The 24,645-nt window shown below is 53.0% G+C and overlaps 9 protein-coding genes across 9 annotated transcripts; 3 read left to right on the top strand and 6 right to left on the bottom strand.

Annotated features, from left to right (window-relative positions):
• Nucleotides 1-411: 411 nt before the first annotated feature.
• On the bottom strand, nucleotides 412-1,926 carry VTN00DRAFT_4435 (uncharacterized protein; the record flags this gene model as incomplete). The annotated part of the gene is made up of 3 exons (XM_069430862.1): nucleotides 412-1,402; nucleotides 1,458-1,845; nucleotides 1,917-1,926. 3 exons carry the CDS (start codon nucleotides 1,924-1,926, stop codon nucleotides 412-414), a joined length of 1,389 nt encoding a protein of 462 aa, XP_069289955.1.
• Nucleotides 1,927-2,299: 373 nt separating this feature from the next.
• Nucleotides 2,300-3,911, top strand: VTN00DRAFT_4434 (uncharacterized protein; the record flags this gene model as incomplete). Its single annotated transcript, XM_069430861.1, has 8 exons — nucleotides 2,300-2,436; nucleotides 2,523-2,593; nucleotides 2,672-2,865; nucleotides 2,932-3,086; nucleotides 3,167-3,275; nucleotides 3,425-3,613; nucleotides 3,716-3,759; nucleotides 3,851-3,911. 8 exons carry the CDS (start codon nucleotides 2,300-2,302, stop codon nucleotides 3,909-3,911), a joined length of 960 nt encoding a protein of 319 aa, XP_069289954.1.
• An 860-nt stretch (nucleotides 3,912-4,771) lies between these two features.
• VTN00DRAFT_4433 (uncharacterized protein) lies at nucleotides 4,772-5,813 on the bottom strand (the record flags this gene model as incomplete). The annotated part of the gene is made up of 2 exons (XM_069430860.1): nucleotides 4,772-5,340; nucleotides 5,405-5,813. The coding sequence occupies 2 exons, from the start codon at nucleotides 5,811-5,813 to the stop codon at nucleotides 4,772-4,774; spliced, it is 978 nt and encodes a 325-aa protein (XP_069289953.1).
• Nucleotides 5,814-5,858: 45 nt separating this feature from the next.
• Nucleotides 5,859-6,350, bottom strand: VTN00DRAFT_4432 (uncharacterized protein; the record flags this gene model as incomplete). The annotated part of the gene is made up of 1 exon (XM_069430859.1): nucleotides 5,859-6,350. The coding sequence occupies one exon, from the start codon at nucleotides 6,348-6,350 to the stop codon at nucleotides 5,859-5,861; it is 492 nt and encodes a 163-aa protein (XP_069289952.1).
• A 145-nt stretch (nucleotides 6,351-6,495) lies between these two features.
• VTN00DRAFT_4431 (uncharacterized protein) lies at nucleotides 6,496-7,973 on the top strand (the record flags this gene model as incomplete). Its single annotated transcript, XM_069430858.1, has 3 exons — nucleotides 6,496-7,042; nucleotides 7,101-7,700; nucleotides 7,753-7,973. 3 exons carry the CDS (start codon nucleotides 6,496-6,498, stop codon nucleotides 7,971-7,973), a joined length of 1,368 nt encoding a protein of 455 aa, XP_069289951.1.
• An 816-nt stretch (nucleotides 7,974-8,789) lies between these two features.
• On the top strand, nucleotides 8,790-9,892 carry VTN00DRAFT_4430 (uncharacterized protein; the record flags this gene model as incomplete). The annotated part of the gene is made up of 2 exons (XM_069430857.1): nucleotides 8,790-9,153; nucleotides 9,477-9,892. 2 exons carry the CDS (start codon nucleotides 8,790-8,792, stop codon nucleotides 9,890-9,892), a joined length of 780 nt encoding a protein of 259 aa, XP_069289950.1.
• A 1,594-nt stretch (nucleotides 9,893-11,486) lies between these two features.
• Nucleotides 11,487-13,820, bottom strand: VTN00DRAFT_4429 (uncharacterized protein; the record flags this gene model as incomplete). The annotated part of the gene is made up of 1 exon (XM_069430855.1): nucleotides 11,487-13,820. One exon carries the CDS (start codon nucleotides 13,818-13,820, stop codon nucleotides 11,487-11,489), a length of 2,334 nt encoding a protein of 777 aa, XP_069289949.1.
• Nucleotides 13,821-14,837: 1,017 nt separating this feature from the next.
• VTN00DRAFT_4428 (uncharacterized protein) lies at nucleotides 14,838-17,700 on the bottom strand (the record flags this gene model as incomplete). Its single annotated transcript, XM_069430854.1, has 9 exons — nucleotides 14,838-15,630; nucleotides 15,684-15,856; nucleotides 15,911-16,114; nucleotides 16,170-16,464; nucleotides 16,527-16,900; nucleotides 16,964-17,110; nucleotides 17,171-17,281; nucleotides 17,358-17,495; nucleotides 17,578-17,700. 9 exons carry the CDS (start codon nucleotides 17,698-17,700, stop codon nucleotides 14,838-14,840), a joined length of 2,358 nt encoding a protein of 785 aa, XP_069289948.1.
• Nucleotides 17,701-20,473: 2,773 nt separating this feature from the next.
• Nucleotides 20,474-24,225, bottom strand: VTN00DRAFT_4427 (uncharacterized protein; the record flags this gene model as incomplete). Its single annotated transcript, XM_069430853.1, has 5 exons — nucleotides 20,474-20,685; nucleotides 20,742-23,129; nucleotides 23,183-23,459; nucleotides 23,513-23,711; nucleotides 24,053-24,225. 5 exons carry the CDS (start codon nucleotides 24,223-24,225, stop codon nucleotides 20,474-20,476), a joined length of 3,249 nt encoding a protein of 1,082 aa, XP_069289947.1.
• Between the last annotated feature and the right edge of the window lie 420 nt (nucleotides 24,226-24,645).

Raw genomic sequence — 24,645 nt, 5'->3', positions numbered from 1 at the left:
GCAATGAGGTTCCTCCCTCAGAGGATGTGAACGTAGCAGCTTGTGGGATCTGCAAGAGGTTCAGCCCCATGCGCGCGGGCCTGATGTCAGGGGATATTCAACCAATCGTGTCCCATGACGATCTCTTCAGGATCGAATGAATGGCATGTTTCTCACTAAGCAGATATGGTTTTCTGTTTTATTAAGAGATCGTCGCATTTAGAAGATAGCATTCAGGCTGTAAAGCGCCCATTGAGGAAGGGAATCACTATACGTATTCGTCTGCGCCATGAATGTTATCAATGCCTGATAAATTCGTATACCGCATTCTCAATTTGTCCATAATTACAGACAATTACTCTAAAAACTCCTCAATGGTCTCAACAACGCCTAGTACAAACAAAAAATGTAGCTTCATACAATTGTGAGAAATCAACCACTCTCCATTTCACCAAAAACGCTATTCTTAACACCAGTATCCATCTCCCCAACATCAAACGCCTCACCTTCATAAAACCGAGAAAACAGAGTCCTCAAATGCTGTGCTATCTTCTTGTTAAGGGTCTCGAACTCCAGAAGGAAGCCATCATGGCCGTCCGGAGAGGGGATGATGACCAGCTCCGCCTCCGGTATAGCGTCAGCGAGCTCGACTTGGTTGGCGGGACGAAAGAGCAGATCGGTTTCAGTACCTACCACCAGGGCTTTTGGTGGTAAGGATCGCAGAATCGTGGTCATTATCTCTCGGTTATTTTGAGAAGAAGACGAATCGTCATTTTCGGTGGAAGAATGCTGCCGTCGTCGAGCCAAGTCATGGAGGTCCATCTTGTCGATCAGGTGAAGATAGCAATTTGCGTCGAAGCGACGGAGGAATTTATCCCCCTGATACTGTAGGTAGCTCTGTGCGGAAAAACCGGCCTTTTTGGTCCCGTCGTCCAGCGGGTTGCTGCTCATTGTTTTCTGTGGTTCGGGCGGGGTGAGCGTAGACCCAGCACCATTCGCCTTGTATCCATTGGCAGAAAGGTGGCAGTTAGAGGTACTGTTCGTAGAAGAACATGTCATCTTCCGCGTCTTCACGAACCCAGGTTTCCTGTCAAATCGCTTGTCAAACGAGACTGCGCTCCGGTACGTGAGCATCGCCACCTGTCGAGCGGTCGCCAGGCCCGCATAGGGCTGACCAGCTGGATTGGGTGGATAATGACCGCCTTGATAGCCGGGGTCGTTGAGGATGCAGCTTCGCTGGACATCTGACCAGCTAATGCCCCAGGCGCTCTGTTTTGCGGCCGTAGCGATTGGGATGATATTCTTGACGTATCCTGCCGGTGTACATAGAGGCCATTCGAGAGTTGCCATGCCTCCCATTGATCCACCGATCACAGCGGCAACGGACTTGACCCCGAGTGCATCAAGCACCAATTTATGTATCCTGCATGATGTCAGTGGAATTAACTTGTGTAGGATCAGATCGTCTGTAGACATACTGGACATCATCCCTCACGGTCGTCTGCGGAAAATGAGGTCCATAGGGAAACCCAGTACGAGGATCCGTCGTCAACGGCGAGGCAGATCCATACGGAGAGCCCAGAAGATTGCCGCAGAAGACAAAGAAGCGTGAGATATCGATTGCGAATCCCGGACCTTTGCCAATGGCAGGCCTCCACCAGTCTTCGATATCGCTGCTGCCAGAGAGCGCATGGCACACAACCAGCACGTTGTCGGCTCCAGCATTGAGCACGCCCCAGGTCTTGAAGGCAACGGGGAACGAGCACAGCTCCTCCCCGGACTCCAGAGTAAACGACGAAATCCGTGCGTAACGTTGGTTTTGCACGAGATCCGAATAGTAATTTGGGGACGGGTTGTGGTCAAGGACTTGACGAAAGTGTCAGTATGGTTTTCAAATTGACTATCGATATGGTTGTATACTTCAAAGGAGCACTTACTTTCGGCCATGATGTATACTCATAGTAAAGCAGGTAGGTGGGTCTTTTGCCTGCCAAACCAAACACAACAACTTAACCAGCGAGCACATCGTGGCCAGTATACTAATAGGTAAATTGCCAGGAGCAATTGCCATTACTCCGATACCACCCCTATCGCCTCATCCTTGGTGGATCAACAAAGTTACCTTGGAAGTTTGTTATCAGCAGAACCCGCGGCCCCGCTGAGGGCTCTCAAGCCGGGATTTGGACAGAGCTGCAGCGGCGGGATCTGCTTTGGCTGTGCAACGGAAGTACGACAATCATTAAACCTTCACATATCAGCAGGCAGGAAGCACCTCCCACTGGAGTAAGTAATTAAAGGACTTACTAATCATAAGCCGATCATGACGACAAGGAAGACGGTCAAGGTTGCAGCGGTGCAGGTCGCTTCGGTTGCGTTCGACCTTGAGGCGAGTCTGCGGAAACTAGAAGAGTGGACGCGCGAGGCGGCGGAGGCCGGTGCCGAGTTGATCGTCTTTCCGTAAGGATACATACTCTCGCTCTTATGTCTCGAGCCACACAAGGCCTCGAAATTATTCAAGAGCTTGATCATTGACCACATCACAGTGAAGCCTTTCTTTCAGCATATCCATGGGACTACAATTTCGGGGCCTCGATAGGTTCAAGGACCCCTGAAGGTAGGTGCATCTACTACAGGGACTTGATAACATTTGTACTGTCCCTCATCGCTAATCCTAATCGACCAACCTCAACAGGACGAAAATGGTACGCCAAATACTACGACAACGCAGTCGCCATACCATCGCCCGAGTATGATCAACTCAGCCGGACTGCAAAAGAAAACTCCGTCCATCTCCAAGTCGGCATCGTAGAGAAAGGGGGCGCAACGCTTTACTGCACCACTCTGCTGTTCGGCAAGGATGGATCTCTCCTCTCGAAACATCGGAAGGTAAGCTTTACATACCATCCCAATATATATATACATCATGACATTTACTAACTTCAGACGTACCAGCTCATCCCAACAGGCTCCGAGAGGATCATCTGGGGCCGAGGCAGCGGTGACGGGCTGAAGGTCATGCAGACGGAGCTCGGGAAAATAGGCGGCCTGATCTGCTGGGAGAACTACATGCCTGCGGCGAGGCTGGCGCTGTATCAACAGGGTATTGAGTACGTTTCCTCCCTTTATGAACTTCAATTAAATACTATAATCTCCACTTGAACAGAATACTCACTTGACATTTTTCAAGAATCTACACCGCGCCCAACGCAGATGACCTCCCTGCCTGGATCGCCACGATGCAGCACATCGCCAAGGAAGGACGCTGCTTCGTGATCTCCTCGAATCAATTCCTCAGGGTATGTATATCACATGCTTATCTACTATCCAACTACTACTATCCAACTATCGTTGCCCCTTCTCCCCCCATAACTCATATACCCCATGTCAAATCTTTGAAAAAAAAAGACCCATCGATCAACCATTCAAACTAACAAACCAAAAAAAGGTCTCCGACTTCCCCGCAGACTACCCTCCCTACCTCTCCAAAAACTCAACCGGCGAAACCTCGCACGTTGTCAGCCACGGCGGCTCCTGCATCTGCGGACCGCTGGGCAACATAATCGCGGAGCCCGTCTGGGATAAGGAGGACATCGTCTACGCGACGCTCGATATGGGGGAGTTGGTTGAGGCGAGGGTAAGTGCTGCGTCTTCCTTTTCTCTGTGTGGTGTTTTATTGTCCCGTGATAATAATATAACGATTGATTGACATTGATACTGATGAATAATGGAGCAACAGATGGATTTTGACGCCGTCGGCAGTTACGCGAGGCCGGATATCTTGTAAGTCATATACCCTAACCATCTACCTGTTCATTCGCTTGTCTTGTTAAACCGAACTGTCATGTACATACATACTGACAATACTGCTCAGTGAACTAAAAGTCAACACGAAACCCGGCACAAGCGTCACATTTACAGAGGGGGAACCTTGAAAAAAAAGCACCCTTTCGATCGTCGATCCATTTTATATGTCTGCCTGATGAGGTTCCTACTCCACTCCACTTGTTCATCCATGTGGAGTGCGACCATACTCTTGGGTCAGATCAGATCACCTTACATACATAGCTCTCTCTGTTATTTTTAGTGGTCTTTATTTAGTTCCAATTAGTTAGTTTCATTTTAGTCCCAGGTGCATTGTTCAGCTCTTTGTCTTTGTCTCTTCTATTATTGGAAGCTGTTCCTTTTTGTCTTTTTTTTCCGACCTTCTCACTTGAGAAGGACGGCTAAGAATAGGAATGGTTATTATAATAATAATACTCCATAGTAATAACATGAGGTAGGTATCTATCTAAATACATAATCTCAGCCCTTGGGTACACCTGCAGCAAAACCCCGTACAAGTACAGTACGAACCCAAGTCCAAGTCCGTCCGTCCAATTCCAACAAGACAGACCATGTACGTCAATAAGAACGCCAAGTTCCCCCCCTCCCCCGTTCTAGCCACTATCCACCCATCCGGTTTGTTTTCTTTTTCCTTCCCTTCCCTTCCTGACCGCCCTAGTCCACACATCATACATCGTACAAGTCCCATGAAAGAAGACTGTGCCACCTGAATAAAGAAACCAATCTATGTGCCCCGTTCTATACTATCTAGGTATTCCAAGGTTTGAATGCATGTATATACGCGTTGTAGGGGGTATTTCCTACGCAGCAGTCTCCTCACATGTGAAGCAATAACAATAGGAAAAGCAGGCAAAGGAAGGGTATGGAGAAGACAAGGTAAAAATAGAGAGTAAGAGAATTGAAAAAGGGAAGATAGGAATAGAACAGACAGGACACGATTCAAGCAACCTCACCGTGCAGGACCATCAGGGACGTTCCGGTCCTTCTCGCGCATTTCAGGAGTAGAGGCCCCCGTTCCGTCGAGACCCTGCTTGGCCTGCTCGCGAAGGGCTTTGGAACGCGCAGAACAGCCTCCGCAGCACGCGCAGCAGCACGACATGAACTGCACGATGAACCCGATCAGGGTACACGCGGAGGCAATCCACATGAAGGCCAGCATGCGGCCGCCCAGTTCGGCCTGGATGTTCAGGTCGACGGCGTTGTTCGTGAAGACATTGCGGAAGATGGCGAACATGACGGTCGCAACGATGGAGGCGACAATGGTCAGGAGGGCGACGATGAAGGTGAAGATCAAGAGGGGGAGGGAGCGCAGCAGGACGAAGGTGGGGCGGCGGTGCGGCGGGCGGTTGGTCTGAGGGTCGAGGCCAGCCGACTGCGGGGGCCGGGAAGACGTGGCCAGCGGGGTGATGAAGATGGCGAGGAATGAGAGGACACATGCGGAGATAAAGAGCCCGAACATCCAGTGCGACGCGGTGCGGGCGATGTGAAGGGCATCGGAGATGTTGGCGGGAAGAGCGACTGCAGCCGTTAGCATGATCTAAGCTTGGTCTTACAATAGTAGACAGATAGGTAAACAACATACTGGTCGCGCCATACAGCAGCTCGCTCAGCAGGATCTTGACGGGGTCGAAGGCGTAGAGGGTCTCGGGATTGGAGCAGTGGGTGATGCCGGTGTCATCATAGCCCTCGCAGAAGTTCCACAGGCCAACCTGGTAGAAGTCATGGAGACCGATAGAACGGGCGATACTGTTGATCAGGACGGCGTTGGGCACGGAGCGGGGGATGATGTTGGACAGGTTGAGCTTGATGAAGTAGGTCTGACGCAGGACGGGCTTGTCGGCGACGTTGCCGATCACGACGAGGAGCAGGAAGATCCAGGCGAGCAGGTAGATGAAGGAGCGGAAGAGGCGGTGCCAGACCACCGTCGAGTGTCTCCGACCGGAGACACGCTGTGGATTTTCATGCTGGGGGGCTTTCCTGAAGAGAGCCATAGACCGCGTGACGGAGAGCGGGCGATACCGATAGAGATAAGGAGATCACGGCGAGGGTTGAGGACAGGGAGGGACACCCAGCATGCCCAGCAGGTCGACAGAGGAACGGCAGGGCCAGCAAAAAGGCAGAGGAGAGGAATTGGAGGGCATGAGGAAAAGAATCATATAAGGGCTGAGTTGGCGATCATCTCTCAGGGCTGGCAACCGAGCCGACCAGGAGCGACGGGCGATCTTTGGGGCTGGGCGTCGCTTGCCGGCAGCGCGGATCGGCGGCGGAGACACCGGCGAGACGCCGCGGGGCCGGGCCGCCTCTTCTGCTTGTCGCTGACAGGCTGAGGCCGGCGGCAACGTCATGCACTCGCGTCCTGCAGCACACGCCCTGACCGACCCGGTCTGGGCTCGACCGGATTTGCTGGGCCTGTCTGGCCCCCTGCTGCGCCCGCGCCAGTTGTCTCTAGCCTGCATCTCAGCCGCCGTAGCTCTGGGCAGCTCCCGTCCTGATCTCCATCCGTAGGGTTGGGCCTGCTTATTAGACATTCCCTTTTCTGTCCTGCCCGGTTTTGTTGTCTCACGCTCATCATCTCTCCTCCTTCCTCACTTCCTTCGCTGAGCTGCCGTCTGTCGACCCTGCACTGCAGGTCGGCACTGCTTCACCACCACCGGCCACGGTCTGCTCTCCAACATGCGGCTGCTCTCTGTGCTGCTGCTCCTCGGGGCCGCTCCGATGCTCGTTCTGGCCGCTGACCATGACACCACCTCCGAGCTGATTCTCCAGGGCACTGTCACCTCCATCAACGAGGCCGACCTCCCCACCGGCACCTACCTCTCCTACGACTCGACCATCACCGTCCCGACCACCAAGAACAACGTTCTAGGGGATCCGACGCCCACCGGGGATGATCCCCCCGCGGAGACGGGGAACAGCACCGACACCGCCGTGCACACAACCACCTCTGCGTCGGTCACCCTGCTCGTCGGAGGCCAGGGGACGACAACCCTCTCCGGCGACAACGCGACGGCAACAGGCAATGCCACTAGCACCTCCAGCGCCTTCGCGACTCTACCCACCAACACCCGGCCCTGCAATGGCTATCCCGAGTTCTGCTCCCGCAACTACTCCAACATCACCATGGTCGCGGCGCACAACAGTCCCTTTGTGATGGAGAGGAATTGGGCCGCGAACCAGGCTCTCGATGTGACGACACAGCTGAATGATGGCATCCGCATGTGTAAGTCAGGATTCCGCGCAGGCTCCCAGGGCGATTGACTCGCGCTGACCGGATCCAGTGCAATTCCAGACCCATTGGATCAATGACACTATCTATCTCTGTCACACCTCCTGCGACATCCTCAATGTCGGAACACTCGAGAGTTATCTCACGACCGTCACACAATGGCTGCAGCAAAACCCGTACGACGTGATCACCATCCTGATGGGCAATTCAAACCTGATTGACCCTCGCAATTATACTGCACCCATTGAGAAATCCGGCCTGATCAACTACGTCTATACCCCGCCCAAGATCCCCATGGGTCTGAACGATTGGCCGACGCTGTCGAGCATGATTCTCTCCGGGAAGAGGGCCGTGGTCTTCCTCGACTACCAGGCCAATCAGTTGGAGGTCCCCTATATCCTCGACGAGTTCAGCCAGCTGTGGGAGACGCCGTTCTCGCCCACAGACCGCAACTTCCCCTGCACAGTGCAGAGACCGCCGAATCTGCCCCCGGACCAGGCCGTGAACAGGATGTACATGGCCAATCACAACCTGAATCTCGAGATCAGCTTCGCGGGGGTCAACCTGCTGGTCCCGAACTCCGTCTACCTGAACGAAACGAATGCTGTCACGGGTTACGGCAGTCTAGGACGGATGGCAGACAACTGTACCAGTAAGTATAAACATTCTAGTGTTCTCCAGACAGGGAACTGACAGCTATGCAGCCATGTGGAATCGACCACCCAACTTCCTCCTGGTCGATTACTATAACTATGGCCCTTTCAACGGGTCTGTCTTTGAGGTGGCAGCGGAGATGAACAACGTCACCTATAATGGCAAGTGCTGCGGAAATCAGACTTCTGCTGCCCCGACGCTGCTACCTGAAGGAAGCTGGAGAACAGTTTTGATTGCACTTTTGGTTAGCCTGATTGGAGCTTTCCTGTGATCTAGACATGCCGCAGTTCTAGCGGTTTTTGGTTGGTCCGAAATTAGACGCATGGCCTTTTTGCGCAGGAGTTTTGAGTGTCCTTTTTTGCTTATTGTATATGGAAGTTGATTGAGTTTTGGTTTCGATTGGCTGTGCATTTTCATATTAATACCACTTGTGGTTGTGGTCGCACGGATTGGACATAGAGGTTGCATAGTTTCTGGATACACTCACCTCATTGGTGGTGGCTACTGGAGCTTCCGGGATTTGGAAATACCATATTGTTATCAGGGCTTCAGTCTGTGCATATCAAGACTGAACAAAGTATAGCCTATTAATCCTGCCGTGCACGTCTAGAAAGTATTGCTGACGGCACATCAGACTGGATAAATGAGATTGGGTATCAGTCAACAGATCGCTGACATGAAAGGGATGTTGAGGCCCGAGGATGTCGAGGTCTGCAGGGATGGTTCTGCGAAGTAGTATGTCAGTTCAGCTGTACCTCTTCGCTTATGCTTGGAGTAGGGATTTACATACCCGTAGATCTAGGACACCCATGCTGTATTTTGGATCTGGTTTACAGACCTGACCGCGTCCTGTGCGAGCGATGAGGAGACGGAGACCCCAAGCTCGGCGCCCCATCGGGTTTAGCGCGAGATCTCTCAAGCCTCACACTTCATCTCCGCAGAGCCTGTGTCCGTCGCACCGAGTCGATATCAACGTGCGCTCGCTGTTCATACTACTTTGTATGACCTTCCCAGTCCGTCTACATATTTTCCTCCATTAATTGAATTCGTCTTCATCCGTCCGGACGGACGGCGTCAGCATCCAACAATGGTCGACATCCTCCCGCTCTCGTCCTACCCCTCCTACATCAACCTCCTCCCCTCCATCCAGACCTGCAACATCACTAACCTTCCCGAGAACTACTTCCTCAAATACTACCTCTACCATGCGCTCACCTGGCCGCAGCTGAGCTTCGTGGCCGTTATGCGGCCCAAGAACGGCTACCGCCACAACAAGAAGCTCTCCGGCGCGGGCGTCGGAGGAGAAGAGTACCCCAAGGTGGTGGGTTACGTGCTGGCCAAGATGGAAGAGGAGCCGGTAGACGGGGTGCCACATGGGCATATTACGAGTCTGAGTGTGATGCGGACGCATCGACGGCTGGGCATCGCGGAGAGGCTGATGCGGATGAGTCGTACGTACCCGGTTCCTTTTCGTCTTGTTTCTTGTCCCCCTTCAATCCTGTCAACGTGAGGCTATTCAACATGATGCTATTTCCGCCTTTCTCTTGTGTTTCTGTTCTGCTACGTCACCCTACATCAGAACTATAATTTCCTGCTTTTTTCCTTTTCTTTCTATGCCTGCTGCCGAATTCCGAGACATCACCAATGTCTGGCCCAGGCCCACTTGCGTGCGCAGGAAGCATACGTCACCCTATATCCCAACCGACTGCCTGTTCAATGTATACTTTTCACCTATTATTGGCTAAATCGCAACTAACCAACTATCCGCCTACAGAACGCGCAATGGCCGAATCGCACCGCGCGCACTACGTCTCCCTACACGTCCGCGTCTCCAACACCGCCGCGCTGCGCCTGTACCGCGATACGCTGGGCTTCGAGGTCGAGAAGGTCGAGAGCAAGTACTACGCCGACGGGGAGGACGCGTACGCGATGCGCATGGACCTGAAGAACATGTGGGTGGACTGGAGCGAGCCCGATGACGACGGTCAGAAGGAATCGAAGAAAGAGGGCGGTGAGAAGAAGAGTGGGGATGGCGGCGATGACGACAACCAGGACGAGGGCGACGAGGTCGGGTCGTTGGGGAAGAAGGAGGATGGGAAGGAGAAGGAGAAGATGGTCAGGGTGAAGGTTGGCCGGGGTCTTGGGGTCGGGGATCTGGTGGAGAGGAATGAGAGTGTGAAGTCATCGTGATAGTGTATGTACATGTATGTTGTACTTGCTATCTCTCTCTCTCTCTCTTTCGTATAGATAGGTCATGGTCTGTTGTATAGACTTGTCTGGAAACAAAAAGAAAAAATGGCAATGGCAATGGCAATGGCAATGGGTCCGCTGCCTGTCGATTGGGACTATTGGCCAAAGAAGTCTTCGCTTCGTGCTTCATCACACTACTTTTCTGTATAGAATTGCGCTCATCAGTCAGTCAGTCTTTATTCTTTGTTAACGCATCAGGTAGATAACTAGGCATTGGATACCTAGCTACTATATATACAGGTGACCAATCCGACTGAACTAAACTGACCGAAATTGAAATATGATGCATATCGAATGAACCTTTCCCCCCCCCCCCCCCCTCCTGAGAAACGAGCCTGGGGGAATAGGATAAATACTTATCTACTGTAATTTCTACCATGGTATCTACTGTGCAGTAAGTACATATGTACTGTGTACATTTCGTCCATGGCGCTGGCATCGCATACTAGTACATGTATGAATACACGCTCCGGACTCATGGCATAAAATTCGGCGCTGGCTTGCTACCCCCCCCCCCAACTTGCCGCTTTTGTATAGGTACCTATACATATTTTGATCTGCGTTGGGAAGTTTTGTCTAGGGTCTGTAATGAGTACTACAGTAGATAGAACTGAAGGTAAGGGTGACCTACCACGACCGCCCCAGCTGAGGGCCCGACTGGCAGGAGCAGGATATTGGATTGCTTGTTGGGTTGCGCGTTCCCTTCACGTGCCCTCCTTCTACATTTCTATAACCGGTTAGTAATAGTAATAGTGATAATAATGATGCGCTAGTAAGGTAGGTAAGGAAGGTTCAATAGAGCTGCCAATAGACGCATGCAGCCCGCGAATATCATAATTTTACTTTAAATTTTACCCTAACTTTAGCTAAAAAGCTCGCCTCCAGTGGGGTTGTCACTCAACAACTTCCGAGTTCGTTATGTTCTTGCTACTTAGGTAGATAGGTAATTCGCTTTTCTCGACAAGTCGGGAGAATTTCTATTCCACGTTCGCGGAAGGAAACCTTGCGGAAGAGAAAAAAGAGGGGGGTTTATACTCCCAGCCCACCGATCACATGCCCCATGTCATCAGCGATAGAAGAAAAGAAGGCAGGTGCGACTAAAGCTGTCCGATCCGGATCCAGAGCCTTATCGCTCATAATGACTGATATTTGCTACCCGATGCTGCTGCAACCTGTGATATGAGGAAATCGGGCGGAGTTTCACGCCTCTGTCTTCCGCTCGCTTGCTTACTTGCTTGCTTGCTAACCAAGTAATCCATTCATAATTCATATCCAATCAAAGTCGCTTCTCATGCTTCAATTTCATGATCTTATCGTCTCATCGTCTTGACTGTTAACTCTGACTTCTTCCTGGATGTTCTGCAGGAAAATAGAGGAGAGGGGATATATGGGGATAGTACGATAGTAAATAATAGAACAGACTAAATGATGTAGTAAAAAGAAAAAAGGATATTAGATCTCATCCACTCCTCCCACGCGCTGCTGCCTCTTCCCTTCCCTTCAAGGACAAAACCGTCAAACCGGCTCCGCTCTCTTACGCCCCATCACCAGCCTGGTCCCCGCCCCCGCTTCCGCTTTCACCCCAGGCCCCGCTCCGCCCGCATTCCTGAGCCCCGATCCCGCACGTGGCGTTGTTAGTACTTCTTCTAGAAGCATGCCTGGCTTTCCTCTCTTCCTCCCTTCGAAGCCTGTCCTCCCCCTTGCGTTGTTCCTTGGCAAGTTTCTGCGCTTCTTTGGCTGGACGCTTCTGTGCGTCTTCGTGGGCTTTTGAGGGGGAGTCCTTGTTGCTACAGCAGCTGCTGGTGCTGCTGATGCTCATGTTGGATGATGGCGGGCTAGTGGTAGTGTCCGAGGCGGAGGAGACGGTGCTGCTTGGAGTCAGAACTGGAGGGTGCACGTCTGAACTGCGGACGTCCCTGCCCCTAGCAGTGGCAGCGTCAGCATCGGGGTTATTTCCAGATTCCAGGGATGTAGTATTTCTTTTCCCGCGCCTCCTCTCCTCGCGCTCTGCCCTGCTCCGCCTGCGCCGGATCTCCCTCTCCTCCCGCCTCGCACGGCGCACCACATTCTTAAACGCTTTCTTCACGGCGCGCATCTCATCCTTCACCCGCTCGTTCCGCTGTCCCTGGTCAGGCGACTCCCACCAGCCCCGACCGCGTCCAAACCCAGAATGAAAGTGATAATGCGGACCCCAACCGCCCCAGCTCCTGCCACCGAACCCGCGGCCGCCGCAGCCACCATTGTTAAAGCGGGCCCGACGGCGGGACTGCTGCAGATCCTCGAGTTTGTGGCGCAGGGCCACGGCCGCGGCGTGGAGGTCGCGGTGGTGGTAGTCGTCCAGGGACAGGAGCTCTGCGCGGACGGTGGCCAGGTCCGTAGCGTCTAAATCAGATGTTGTTGAGATGGAGTCGATCGAGGAGAGGGACGAGTCTGATGAGGTGGAACTAGTAGACGAGCCGCGGGGACGGTTGTTCCTGCTGTTGGTGTTGTTCCGTCGAGAACGGCGAGCAGATCGCGAGTCTGAAGACCATGCACAACTGCTGCCACTGCTGGTGGTGGTGCTGCTACTGATGTTATTCAAGTTCAAGTTACTGAGGGAATCAGCCATCTGCTCGATCTGTCTCCCATGATATTCAGCCTGCTGCTCGACCCACTGTCCCTGGGCCCGGGCATGTTCCTCTGCCAACCTCCCGTACTGCTGGGCCTGCTCACTGATCCATTCTCCGTACTCTTGGGCGCGGGCGCCCAGCTGGCTCATCCAGCTGAAGGGGCTACTCCCCATCCCTCTCCAAGGTGGGCCAGCACAAGACGGGGGCCCGCGAGGCAGACCTGGAGATTGGGAAGGCCAGCCCCAGGAGAAGTGCTTAGGAGGTGTAGGCCCATTGATATTGGGCCCTCCGTGGAGTAAACTCCACGGAGTAAACGGTTTAAAAGGAGGGAAATTTGTCGCAGAAGTGCTGGATTCGGACGGACCCTGCGGACCAACAGACTGACTGGAGTTCGTCTGTTCATTGATGCTCGACCGTCGAAGCCTCTCCGATTCCACAGGTACAGATCTAGGAACCTGTTCCTGTTCCTCCAGAGACTCCGAGCCGGAACGAGCTTGTCCACGATTCCGCGACACCTGCGTCGCCTTGGTCGCAGCGGGATAGCATCTCGGACATAACGGCGACGCCGGCGTGGCCTCGAGATTCTTCACATACACCCACGAGATGCACGTCCCCCGGGGCAGGAAAAATCCCTGGTTCCATTCCGCAATGACAGCCGCGATGCGCGCCTCACGCTCCTCGTCCGTCTCCTGCGGTCGATCTTTACGGTCCCGCGCGACCTCTGCCCTCACCCGGCGGGGCAGGTGGGCGGACGAGGCCGCGGGCCCCAAATGCGGCGGGAACAGGAAGTTCAAAAAGGTGTCCCAGTCCTGCTGGGTGATTTCGGTCTCAGTCCCATCTGCCCGCGGGTTCCAGCAACGGGGGCGGCGGGGGAAGTCTTTGGCCTGGCTCCGGGGGTAGATGGTCATTTGGTGCTGGAGAATCTCGACCTCATCCTGGTCGACGATGGGGGGAGGAGGTCGCTCTTCAAAGAACCCCGCCGCAGAAGCAAAGTTGACAGGTGAGATGATGGACGGGGAGGATGACGGAAGTTGTTCTTGTTCCCCCGACACAGAGCTTGATGATCCATCGAAGGGGGTGATGGTGTCGTATGCCGGTGCCTCGCCGCCACGGAGACGGAGAGGAAGTTGAATTGGCCGCTGGGGGACTATCGTTGAGACGTCACCGTTGCTGCTGCTGCTGTTGTCGGCCTGCGACAGCAGCGGATCGACGGCCGCATAGGGCGGAGGAGCCTCGTCCGGAATCACCGTAGAAGACATGGAGCCAAGTCGACGATCAGGTGATGATGCTAATGGCTTCAGTCAGCTAGCGGTAGCTTGATTATTGAGATGCACGCGTGTCAAGACAGAAAGGAAACAATAGCATGTCAGGCGCGATCGGTAGGCAGCAGTGTAAATAGAACTTGAAGACAATAATCCACGCAAACAGAGGGAAAAGCAAGATCAACGCCCTTAATAACAGTGCATGTATTGAATGGACATTATATTATCCAAATAGCATCAACTCCTCAAGTATCGAGGCTACATTGAGATGTCGATGTCGTTGTCGAAGTCGACGTTGGACGTCGGGCGAAGACTAGCTCAGCTCGTTTTGAGGCTGACATGCATTGGATGGACAGGGGTCCTGGTGGCCGCGCGTTATAAAAGCTCTAAGCAGTACAGATGCATATGCCCATCAACAGCTTCATATTGGCATCTAGAAAGGAGAAAAGAAAAGATGAAGGTTGTCTCAGTGGATGATCGCTGCAATTACTACACAGCAGGGCATAAAAGGTAGAGCGGATACATTTTCCGACGATGCATCACCGATATCCAATCAACCCGAGAATAGCAGCCCTAAATAATATACAGTACTATACTACACCGTAGGATCAGTATGATATCCTCCTTCCACTGGACAACAACATGTGTGCCGAGAGTATAGTAAGTATTTATTAGAACTCCTTGATATTTCGACGGGCCAGGTCTTCATCGGAGCTATGAATGTATGGCGTATAGCAGTCAGCAGTCCGTGGATCTTCTAAATAGCGACGTTGGTCCAAGGCGAGGAAGAGCCACATAAAAAAGATCATACAGGCGAGTATAAAACAAAGAACTATCGTTCAGTATTCATTACTATGTACGGTACCCTGCCGCCAGTGAATAGATACGAGGCCATTACGGGCCCACCATTCCGAAACTCCTCACCCGCGATGCTGGTATATAAAAATGACACACATGGATGCAAGACAGAAACCGAAAACGAAGCCAGATGAGGTATCTCAAGGGGTCTACCAATCAATCCCACGCATCTCCCCACCCATCGTCGTCATCCTCGTCCTTTGGCTTCGTGTCGATCTGCTTTGCGGGCGCTGGTGACTTCGGTTTCGCCGCAGTCGTGGTTGTAGTCCGCGTGGCCGTTCCCTTGGTCGACGCAGATTTGGACAATCCCTTGGGAAGCGGCTTCTTTGCTTGGGCCTTGGACTGTGCAGCCAGCCAGCCCGCAAAGTCGGGTTCGCCGCCGTCGTCGAATGGGACGGCTGCGGAAGTCGACGTCCGTGCTGGGCTGGAAGCACTAGGGGATTTCGCTGCCGTGTCAAGGAAGGTCTCTTCCTTCTCCTGCTGTCCTTGGTCATCGTCGTCGTCCATGGCGCTCCATGCATCGTAGACGTCGTCCGCCTCCTCCTCCTCTTTCGGTTGCGTAGGCTGCTGATAAGAAGACGAGCGTACAAGTGATGGCGTGGGACGTAATGTATCTTTTGAAGCACCTGACTGCATCGACGGTGACGACGTCGCCGGTCGAGGCACGGACGCTGAGCGGGCAGTTTCTGTCGCAGCAGACCCGCTGCCGTTGGATGTTGGCTGAATCTCGCCCCTGGCTGCAGTGACTTTGTTCGTAAAGGAGGAAATTGCCCATCCTGCCCAGGACGTGTCGTTGGATGTTCCTATGCGGGCTGCGTTATTATTATTATTATTGGTAACCTCTGACGCATTTGACGACGGGAGCGCCGTTTCAGCCATGGTGCTGCTGTACTTCCGGATGCGCTGCAGATACAGGTCTATTGTCTTGTTCGCCTGATCTCTGACAAGCCTATTTTACTGTCAGTAATGGATAAGATGGAACCGAGTAATGTGTGATCTTACTTCTCCTTGTCAAGCAAAGACGGGCAAATAGCAGGTAGAATTTTTGTTGCACAGTCATCTTCGGTGAAATATTCCATTGTCGCCGCGAGGGCGAGAAGACCAGCATTCCGGGCATGGACGAAGGGATCTCTAAGTGATCTTGAGAAAGCTGCAATGAGAACCCTTGATCTCGACTATGACCGTCGTCAGTATAATTCCACCCTTAAACTCGACGAACTGTGACATACACTCTGCCCCAGATTCTTAGCAATCTTGCCCAGACAGATGGTGGTATTTGTCCGGATGCCAGGCTGCTCATCGTTTGCCGTCCGTGCCAGGAACTTGAGCAGATCCCCATTGATGGTCCGGTCAGAGAGTTTGTTGACGACCGTCAGAACAGCCTTCACGGTCGTCTCTCGAACAATAGGCGCAACGTCCGTGAAACCAGATGTCTAGAACTGTCAGCCTATATGGCCGTATGTAATCCTATGCTACAGTACGACTCACCATATGTGGAAAGATCTTGTCATTGACCACCTTCTGAGGCAGATTATCGATCATCAACGGCAGATTGTCCAGCAAGCAAACCCGCAGGGCTCTATCAGGGTTTGCAAACAAGCGCACGATCACGGGTGTGAGCTTCGCCGAGAACTCGTCACTCGAAAGGGTCGCGCCAATCTTTAAAATGGCCGCAAGGACCTTCGGTCCGCCACCGCCGAACTCGACAGATTTGAGCAGCTCCGGAAGGACTTTCATCTTCATGAACTCCGCAGGGAAGTCATCGGATAGCGAGTCGAGTTCACTAGTTCAATCAGTAACCTGTTCCATCAAGGCCTCATAGCAGTTGCAAGAGGAACAAAATACTTAATAAATGCCTCCCTCTCGGCATCACTCTTCAGTCCAAGACTGTCAATATCCGTCGTCACCCGGATCAACGGCGTCTCGAAGAATCCACCGCTCTTCTTTCCCTGCTCCACAAAATGCCCGGGACTAAGCCGTAGCTTAGGATTTGCGGTGCATAGTCGCTTATAACTCTGATGCATACTCGGGGGTATGTTCGTCGTCTTGCCGACTTGATCTCCGCCCGAGAAACTTCCATTAAAGACCTCATATACCAAAATTCCAAGGCCGTATGCATCAACGGCTGCCAGGGGGTTCCGCTTGATCGTCTCCCAGCCGCCCTTGCTAATTTCCGGTGGACTGTATCGTGCAGCGTCGGGGATAAGGCTGCCGTACGTCTACATTCCTTTGTCAGCGGACCTGGCGCCTCGTCATAAAAGGCAAAAAGGAATGCAACTAACATATATTATTGCATCATCGTCCTTCATGGAGCTTAATACTTCGAATCCTCCAAGCTTCCACTCCCCGCTCTCACTCGTGAACACAGACGAGACTCGCACGGCGCCGTGGACAGACGAGGCATCTTCATTTATAAATTTCAGCGTCGACTACAACACCATCCCGTCAGCATCAAGCAAGCAGGATAGTAAAATAATGCTTCTACTTACGGCAACAGTATACAGCCCCCACTTCGCGGTCTCCTCGCTCACGCTTCTCCGCTTTACGGACCACGACAACGGCACGACTCTCTCCGTCACAACGTAGATATTGGTGTCTGTCTATGCCTCAATCAGCATTTGTGCAACCGTTGTGTGACAGCCGACGATTCCCCTGGCATCCATGGCGACTGCCTACCTCAATCGTGTCCAGCACTTTAATAACACCCGGGTGCCTCAAGGTCCGCAGCTTGCGCATCGCATTTTTGGCCAGTGGTAGCCGTGACTTATTCGCATTGATATCGAAAGTGAATACACTGCAGTCTGAGCCATCGTCCTATGCAGGAGCCGAATAAAAAAACGCATTAGCTTCTGTGGTCAGACCAGATAGGTGGTAGATGCTGACGGAGGGGCAGTACCCGTTTCGTGGCATTATGGAGCGCCCAGATTGACTCGCCATTGTCGACTCTATCCCCGAGAGAATAAGGAAACGAACTGCCCTTGGCGATCGCCGAGGCCACCGCCGATTTCAAAAAATCCATTGCGGAGAAGTCAGGAATTCAGCGGTTATCCAAGTATATCCCTCCGCCTCACGTCGCGGGAAACCACAAATAGATCGATCGCACAGGGCGCGTGTTAGAGAGGGGAGGGGTTCCAAGGCCCCGGGGTGAAAAGAGGAGCGTTTACAACAGAATCCCCGCTAACAGCAGGTTGTAAACGGGACAAAAAACCCGATCTCCAGAGCAGCGGAGAAATCCAGCCTGGGGGCATCTTCTCTTGTCTGCAGCTCGCTGGCCCGAATATCTTCCGTCCTAATCGGGTTTAGCGCGACCCATCGCCACCACCCCCATGGACGCGGCGTGTTGACAGGCGCCACACGCCTTCAGACATATATTCCTCGGTGGCGTCGAGATGTTATATCGCGTCCTCAGCAGCGTTCTGGTTGTGGAAAACCTGGAACCTCCAATGCTCTTCTTTTACCTGAGGTATCTAACATCACAAATTACAACAAAACATGCTTGGTGAGGGTAAGTATTATCTATTTCCTTTACCATCACCACCCTTCAACTTCCCCCACAACAATCCCCCACATCTCCAATGATGTCAAATGGTAAAAGGTATGACCGCGAGTTATCAAAAAGGGCGTGGAGACGAGTTTCAATGCGCCGATGGTGCTCCCCTAACATTTTTCCTGGAAGCAGATGGGAGGGTAGTGACAGACAGACAGAGAACGGTCAGAACAGAAGGAGGAAGAAGGCTGAGGACGCAATCAGTCCGGGTATCCTTTGACCGTTGTTCCTTCCTTCCTTCTCGACAAGCCGTTCTTTCTTGGCTTCTTGTTTCTTACCACGCGCGGGAAGGAGCAGGGCAGGGAGCTTAGAATCCCACCTGTCTTTCAAACCATCTTTCCCCTCTCCTTTTTCCTCTTCTCTCCTCACCTCACCTTTCAAGAGAAAGGCAAGGAAAAAACGGCAGGCGCATGATTTTAAAAGGCACGAGGATCTGAGCCGCAAGGTCCACGGCACAGTAATTAACCCTACAGTTGTGGGGTTAATAAACCTTGGAGAGACATGTGTACATCAAACAGAAAAGGCTGCCGCATACTGGGGTTCCTGCCTCCGCTGCGCCTCCATGAGGGAGCTTAGGAACTAACGGCTGCGGCAGACATTTATCTCTTCCGAAAACTGCCAGAGGAGAGAAAAGAAAAAGATGGAAGGTTAAGATGGAAGACAGGAACGTGGAATCTTTGTTTCTTGTTCTCGGCTCTCTATCTGTCCCCTTCTCGTGCTGGTGGAGCAAAAAGTCAATGGATGCGGTGGGGTGGAGAGGAAGCTTCGGGGGGTCTCTCGGACTCGTTGATGAGGCTTTCTTCCTTTTCTTCCTTTCTGTCCCTGGTCCTGTCGCGCTTGCGCATCTGTCTGGTCACTATCTTCTTTGCGGACGGGGAAGTTGGGGGATACATAGCACCGCGGTTTCGTCCTCCCCCCTTCTTTGGTCTTGGATGATGTCCAAATTAGAAACTGAAAAGACCTGAGGAGATGTTGGGTTTGTTTCCCTTGATTTTTTCAAGCACAGTGGTGAATATCTTTCTAGTTCTTCTAGTGCATGAGCTAATTGATCTGTATAGGCAGGGTTGATCTGACGAGCCCCTCCGGGTGCCATGCGTCGTTTTGTGACCAAGGATTATTATCCATCCTGATGTACATCCCTCTACGGAGTTTCTAAGTGTATATGTGCCTTAATACAAACTGGGCAGTTTGTAACTACCATCCAAGTTCGCACAAGGCGAGGCTGGTCAGTTTACGTGTTGTTGACACGGCGTTGGCTCATAGAGAATATAATCGTCCTGGCATTATCATCGAGTTCGTTCTTACTTGGAAGCGGCAACTTGCATAATTTCCCGCTTCTGTAATCTCAACCTCGCAAGGACTCCTTGTTCAGCCACTGAAAAAAAAGCACCAGTGAACAGCAACAGATCCGCGTCATCTCATCATCATCACGCTACTAACTATTCATCCCCTTGACCACGAAAAGAAACCGATCCTGCTCGCTTCCAACCTTGCCCCCACTCTCACAAGCTCCGTCATCCCGCACGTCAAATGAGTAGTTGAACGTCGGTAAAGAAATGCAGCCAGCAGGAAGCAAGATCAGCTTCCAGTTTGCCCCATCCGCCCACCCCGGCCTGGACCGAATTCATTCCCGATTGGGATCGATAATTCCACAGCGATAGGTGCAGTATGGAGATGTATCGAGAACAATATCAGGCCTTGCGAAACTTGCAAGTTGCTGACCATCACCGAGCGTCTCGTTCACATTTTTTGCCAACAGGCACTCGCGAATAGTCGGAACTGCCATAGCCGGACCATCACATTGCTTTCCCCGCTGCTAACTTTTTGCCGAGTTAGAGCTGTCCTTACTGTAAATGATAACTGTCCGACCGTTTATTCGACTCTTATCCCATAAAAAGATCGTTCTTGCGTTCTATCCAGTCCTGTAAAAAGCGAGGATTAATTGCGCCGCTCTCAACCTCGCATCTAGAATTTTCGAGCGACTCACCAGCAGTATTGTCAGTAGCCTGTTCACGACAAGCTGATATACTTTCAGAATGCTGCGACCAGTGTAGAGAAGTGAAAGCGCAAAAGAAACTAGTTTTGAACAATTGTAGGAATTTAGTGCCACGCTAAATGCAAGCTATCAAATACGAATAGTACGCCTGGTCAGGTCAAGCACGTTAAAAGGCTCGGAGCAAACAGTCCTGAAAATTGGCGAGCAGGACGGTATGCTTCCGCAGGGACGGTTAGAAAGTCAAGCGCCTCATTTAACTTCATCCGTAGTAGCTTCGGGAGGATGAGGTCCAGATGCGACAGCAGGTGGGGGCTGAGAAGGCATGTGAGGGACCATCTGAGGCATCTGGTTATAGCTATTGCTTGGCGCCCGGTGCTGATGAGGAGGGTAATGATGCACTTGGTGAGGGCTAGACGAGAAATGAGGTTGCTGTGGTGGATAGCTCGCGCGGACAGGGGGCACTGTATATGGTTAGCCATCTGAAACTGCGTGGTAAAATCAAAGGACTGATTCTTACTGTGACCAGGCTGTTGAGCCGCGTACACAGGTTGTCCATGCTGTCCAGGGGTCATGAACACCACAGGCTGCGGTGGCTGTCCTGGCTGGGAGCCTTGATGCATCATCATTGGCGCACCACGGCTGGGACTTGGATACCCGCTGTGGGGCTGAGGGGGTGGAGCGGCATGCTGGGGATAGGCATGGCCGGGGTTCGGAGAGTACATTTGCATTTGAGGAGTATACGGTGCCATTCCCTGAGGCATTCCCATGTATGGGCCACCCGAGGGTTGTTGTACCATCATAGGAGCGCCCATTCCGTTCTGTGGATTCACAAACTGCGGAGCTCCTGGGTAGGGACGCATATGCGGCTGGGGGGCTCCCTGATTCATGTAGAATTGCGGCATCGGCTGGCCGAAAGCCAGCTGTGCATGCGGCCCCATTGGGGATGGGTACGTAACGTGGCTGTGCTGAAGTCTGGGAGAGGGGAAAATCTGCGACGTGGACGCGGACATCTGCATCCGGTGATGGTCATCGAAGTGCGGTGCGGATCCGTGATGCTGAGGATGCAAATGGTGAGGGCCGTGTGGTGGGCCAGTGGTCGGTGGAATACCCTGGCTTCCTTGCTGGAGATGGAATGGAAGTTGATGCTGGTGAGGCGGCTGAGGGTTCGATGTGACGCGACCCTGAGGAGAGATCGATGGCACAGCGACAGGCAGCTTGAACATATTGGCGTAGGACTTCTCTTCGTTACCGGGGGCGACATCCCACGTCGGCGGAGTCTTGTATGGTGGAGGAATTCCGCCATTGAACGTGTAATCCTTATCAGTCTGCTCCGCACTCTCTTTCTTCATCCGCTTGATAGGGTTGAATTGGTCGTTGAGAGATGGCCGCTCAGAAGTCGGCACTGGCTTCTTCGCACCGAAAAACGCCGCTGGGCTGGTGGCGCGGGATACTGAACGGCCTCTGTAGATGGATCCCGGACTGGAAGAGATGCCTGAAGCGCCAGGGGTGAAGGTGCTCGCTGCCGGATTGGGCTTGAATTCCATGGCTCTCACATTGAACTTGGTTGAGGCGCCAGATGTAGGTGTTTGAGCCTTGCTCGGGCTGGAGACGCCAGACTGGTCACTAACGGGACCACTGGGGGGCATCCGCACATCCTGAATAGGCAAAGGCGTAGGGACAGGGCCCATTGCAGCGCGCTTTTGTTGCTGCAAGTTGTCAGCTAGGCGGTGACTAAGCAAGCCGGTACCAGCACGTCCCGGATGCATTGTCTGATGCATCCGACCGCCCTGGCCAACATGTGGCCCAGTCGGAGGATAACCCTGACGGCCACGAGGATAATTCTGGCGGTCAGAGGGAGCTGAAGGGGGAACTGTCCCAGCATCACAGCGAGCAGGTGCTGGAGCTCGAGTAACAGGCTTCTGCTCAGTGGAAACGGGTGTTGCTTTGGCCGCCATCTTCTCCTCCGCCTGCCGTTGCGCCCGTTCAATGATCTCTTCCTGCTTGCTGGGGTCCTTTGCGAGAATGGGCACCAGATCTTTTGGCACTGGGGTGGCAAGCTTGAAGTTCTTGGAGAACTTCATCAGCTCATTAAGTTTTATAGTCCGGTCGTAGGAAGCTTGGTTACGGCGGCGCTCTTGCATCTTCAGTTTCTCGCTGTTAGCAAACTGTCGGAAATGATCCAGCACTTCCGTCTCCACATTCGCAGTTGCGTTCTCCGGGCGTTTCGGAACAGGCGCAATGCTTGGTGGAGGCTTCCCAAGGACGGGCTTTTGCTCTGAATCGGCAGCCGGCTTAGCGGCAGGAGCTGGCTTGGCTGGTTGTGGCTGCTTCTCCTGAGGAACATCTGGAGTAGCATTGGTCTTCTGTGGTGCAGGTTTTGGTGCTGCAACCTGGGCAGAAGCAGCAGTAGAATCTGCGGGTGGTCCAGAGGTAGCGGGTTGGACGGCCTGTGGTCTGCGAGCGGGTGGGGTGTATTTGTTCGGCTGCCCTGACTGCAGGGGCGGAAAGTTGGTATCGTCACGACGGACCCCGCTATATTTCTCTTCCTCGTCATGGCCGCCATCGTTCTCCGGGGCGAGACCTCGTTCCTCCCTCACATGTGCGTTATCCGTGGCAGAATTCTCAATTTCACGAGCAATGCGAGCTGCCTCTGCCTCCTTCTGCTTGTAGGAAGGATCTGAACGATCAATCCGAGTAGTATATAGATTCTCATCATAACTGGTTGTGGTGCCAAATAGCCTTTCATTGGCTTCGAATTGATCCCAGCCTGCAGTGCTAGTCGTCGTGCTCTCAAGGGACATATCGATGTTTGCATCAGGACCTGGTTCCCAGCGTTGTAGATTCCTCTCGCGGATGGCAAGGTTGCCGGATATATCACCGTCTGTCCGAAATCCAGTGGATGCACCTGAATCAATCAGAATCAAGGCCAATATGAGCGTGACGATCCGAAGTACGTACCATTCTGCGGCTTGGCTGTGACATCCGCTGTCGAGACGTTTGCTACCGAAACATCTGCAATTTCTTTGACATCAAAGGCCATGCTGTGGTCCGGTGGTGACCCCAGGTAAGGGCTAGCCACGTCGCTTAGTCCATTTGTGCGGGGCTGCTCAGTTTGCGCCGAAGGGCGCTGGACCATCTTCAGTATGAATGTGGATTCGTTAGGCTCAAAGGACGAGGAGGAGAAGATTCCAGTGAATTTGTCACCGCTCTTTGTGGTGATTGTAGCAGGCAGGCCCTGAAAGCAATTAGCTTAGTCCATTTTGGAACGCTGGGGTGTCGACAGCTTACGATGAAACTAGTGAGGAGGAAGATAAGGCGGTCGTGGGCGTGGCTATCCGGAGTATTCGATTCTTTCGGAGCCATCTGTTTGGGAGACGAGGTGGACTTCTGATGTTGATGTGAAACGTTTCCGTTCTGCTGCGGGTATGTAGGTTTCTGGGTTATTGGGTTTGTGCCTTGGGTCCACGCTTTGGGAGGGTTGGTGCGCCTGCCGGTGAAACCACATCAGTTAGTGAGCGCTTAAAAGACGAAGTATGATAACAAACAAGGTGAATGAGCAAGATCGATTGGCAGTCTCCCAAGCACGACTGCACGGATTGGCTTCCTCGATGGAGAGAAGCTCATCCGGCGCCAACGTCCGATGTAGCTCGGAAAGGACAGCTGATTTGAAGACACGTGCCATATACTTGGGCAGGCACAGATGTCACTGTTCGAGAGAGGCAGAGGCAACACCAATCGATCAAGCCACACATCCGGGAAGTGAAGCAACAAGCGAGTAAAGAGAAGATTCAAGACATGGAATCAAGGCGCACTGGGTTGGCCACATACCTCTGCCCACCGTCGACGGGGCTGCCAGACTGCCGTCGTCCGGCGTCAGGCCCCTTCAGACTTGCGCTCGATCTCAGAGATGACCTGGCACCGCCAGGATTCTGGGAGGAAGAGTTGATAGCATTGCCAGACGCGCCGTTGGCCGCTGGCATGGTGTTGACGGTGGAAGCCATCGAGGAAGGTCGTCAGGTCAAGCTCGCGTCGTGGAACACCGCACGACGCACAGCCTGAGGAGGGAAGGAACGAAGCCACAGCACACCGCCTGGACAACGGATCGAGAGCTGTCTCGAGAGGGAAAAGAGGGACGCGAGAGAAGCCACGAGGCCTCAATGGGCGGGCGGAGGGCGGGGAGGGGAGAAGAACGGTAGGGGGGAGGAGAGAGGTGGGTGAAGGGAGAGGACAGAAGGGCGTCTGGCAGATGGAGGATTTGGGATTTGGGGATGCGAGGAGAGGTGAGACTTGGGGACTTGTACAAGCAGCCAGCCAGAGCGAGAAGCTCAGAAGGAACGGTGCGGACTGCGAGTAGCGTGAGGCCTGACGGAGTGGAGACGGGGGGGAAAGGCTGGGTCGGTCAGACTCTGGACTCTGGCCTG

This window comes from Thermoascus crustaceus, assembly GCF_041956765.1.
Source record: "Thermoascus crustaceus strain CBS 181.67 unplaced genomic scaffold VTN00scaffold_2, whole genome shotgun sequence".
In the NCBI taxonomy this organism is placed as follows: domain Eukaryota; kingdom Fungi; phylum Ascomycota; class Eurotiomycetes; order Eurotiales; family Thermoascaceae; genus Thermoascus; species Thermoascus crustaceus.
The sequence above is the reverse complement of the archived record's forward strand: the minus strand, read 5'-3'. Positions and strand labels throughout refer to the sequence as shown.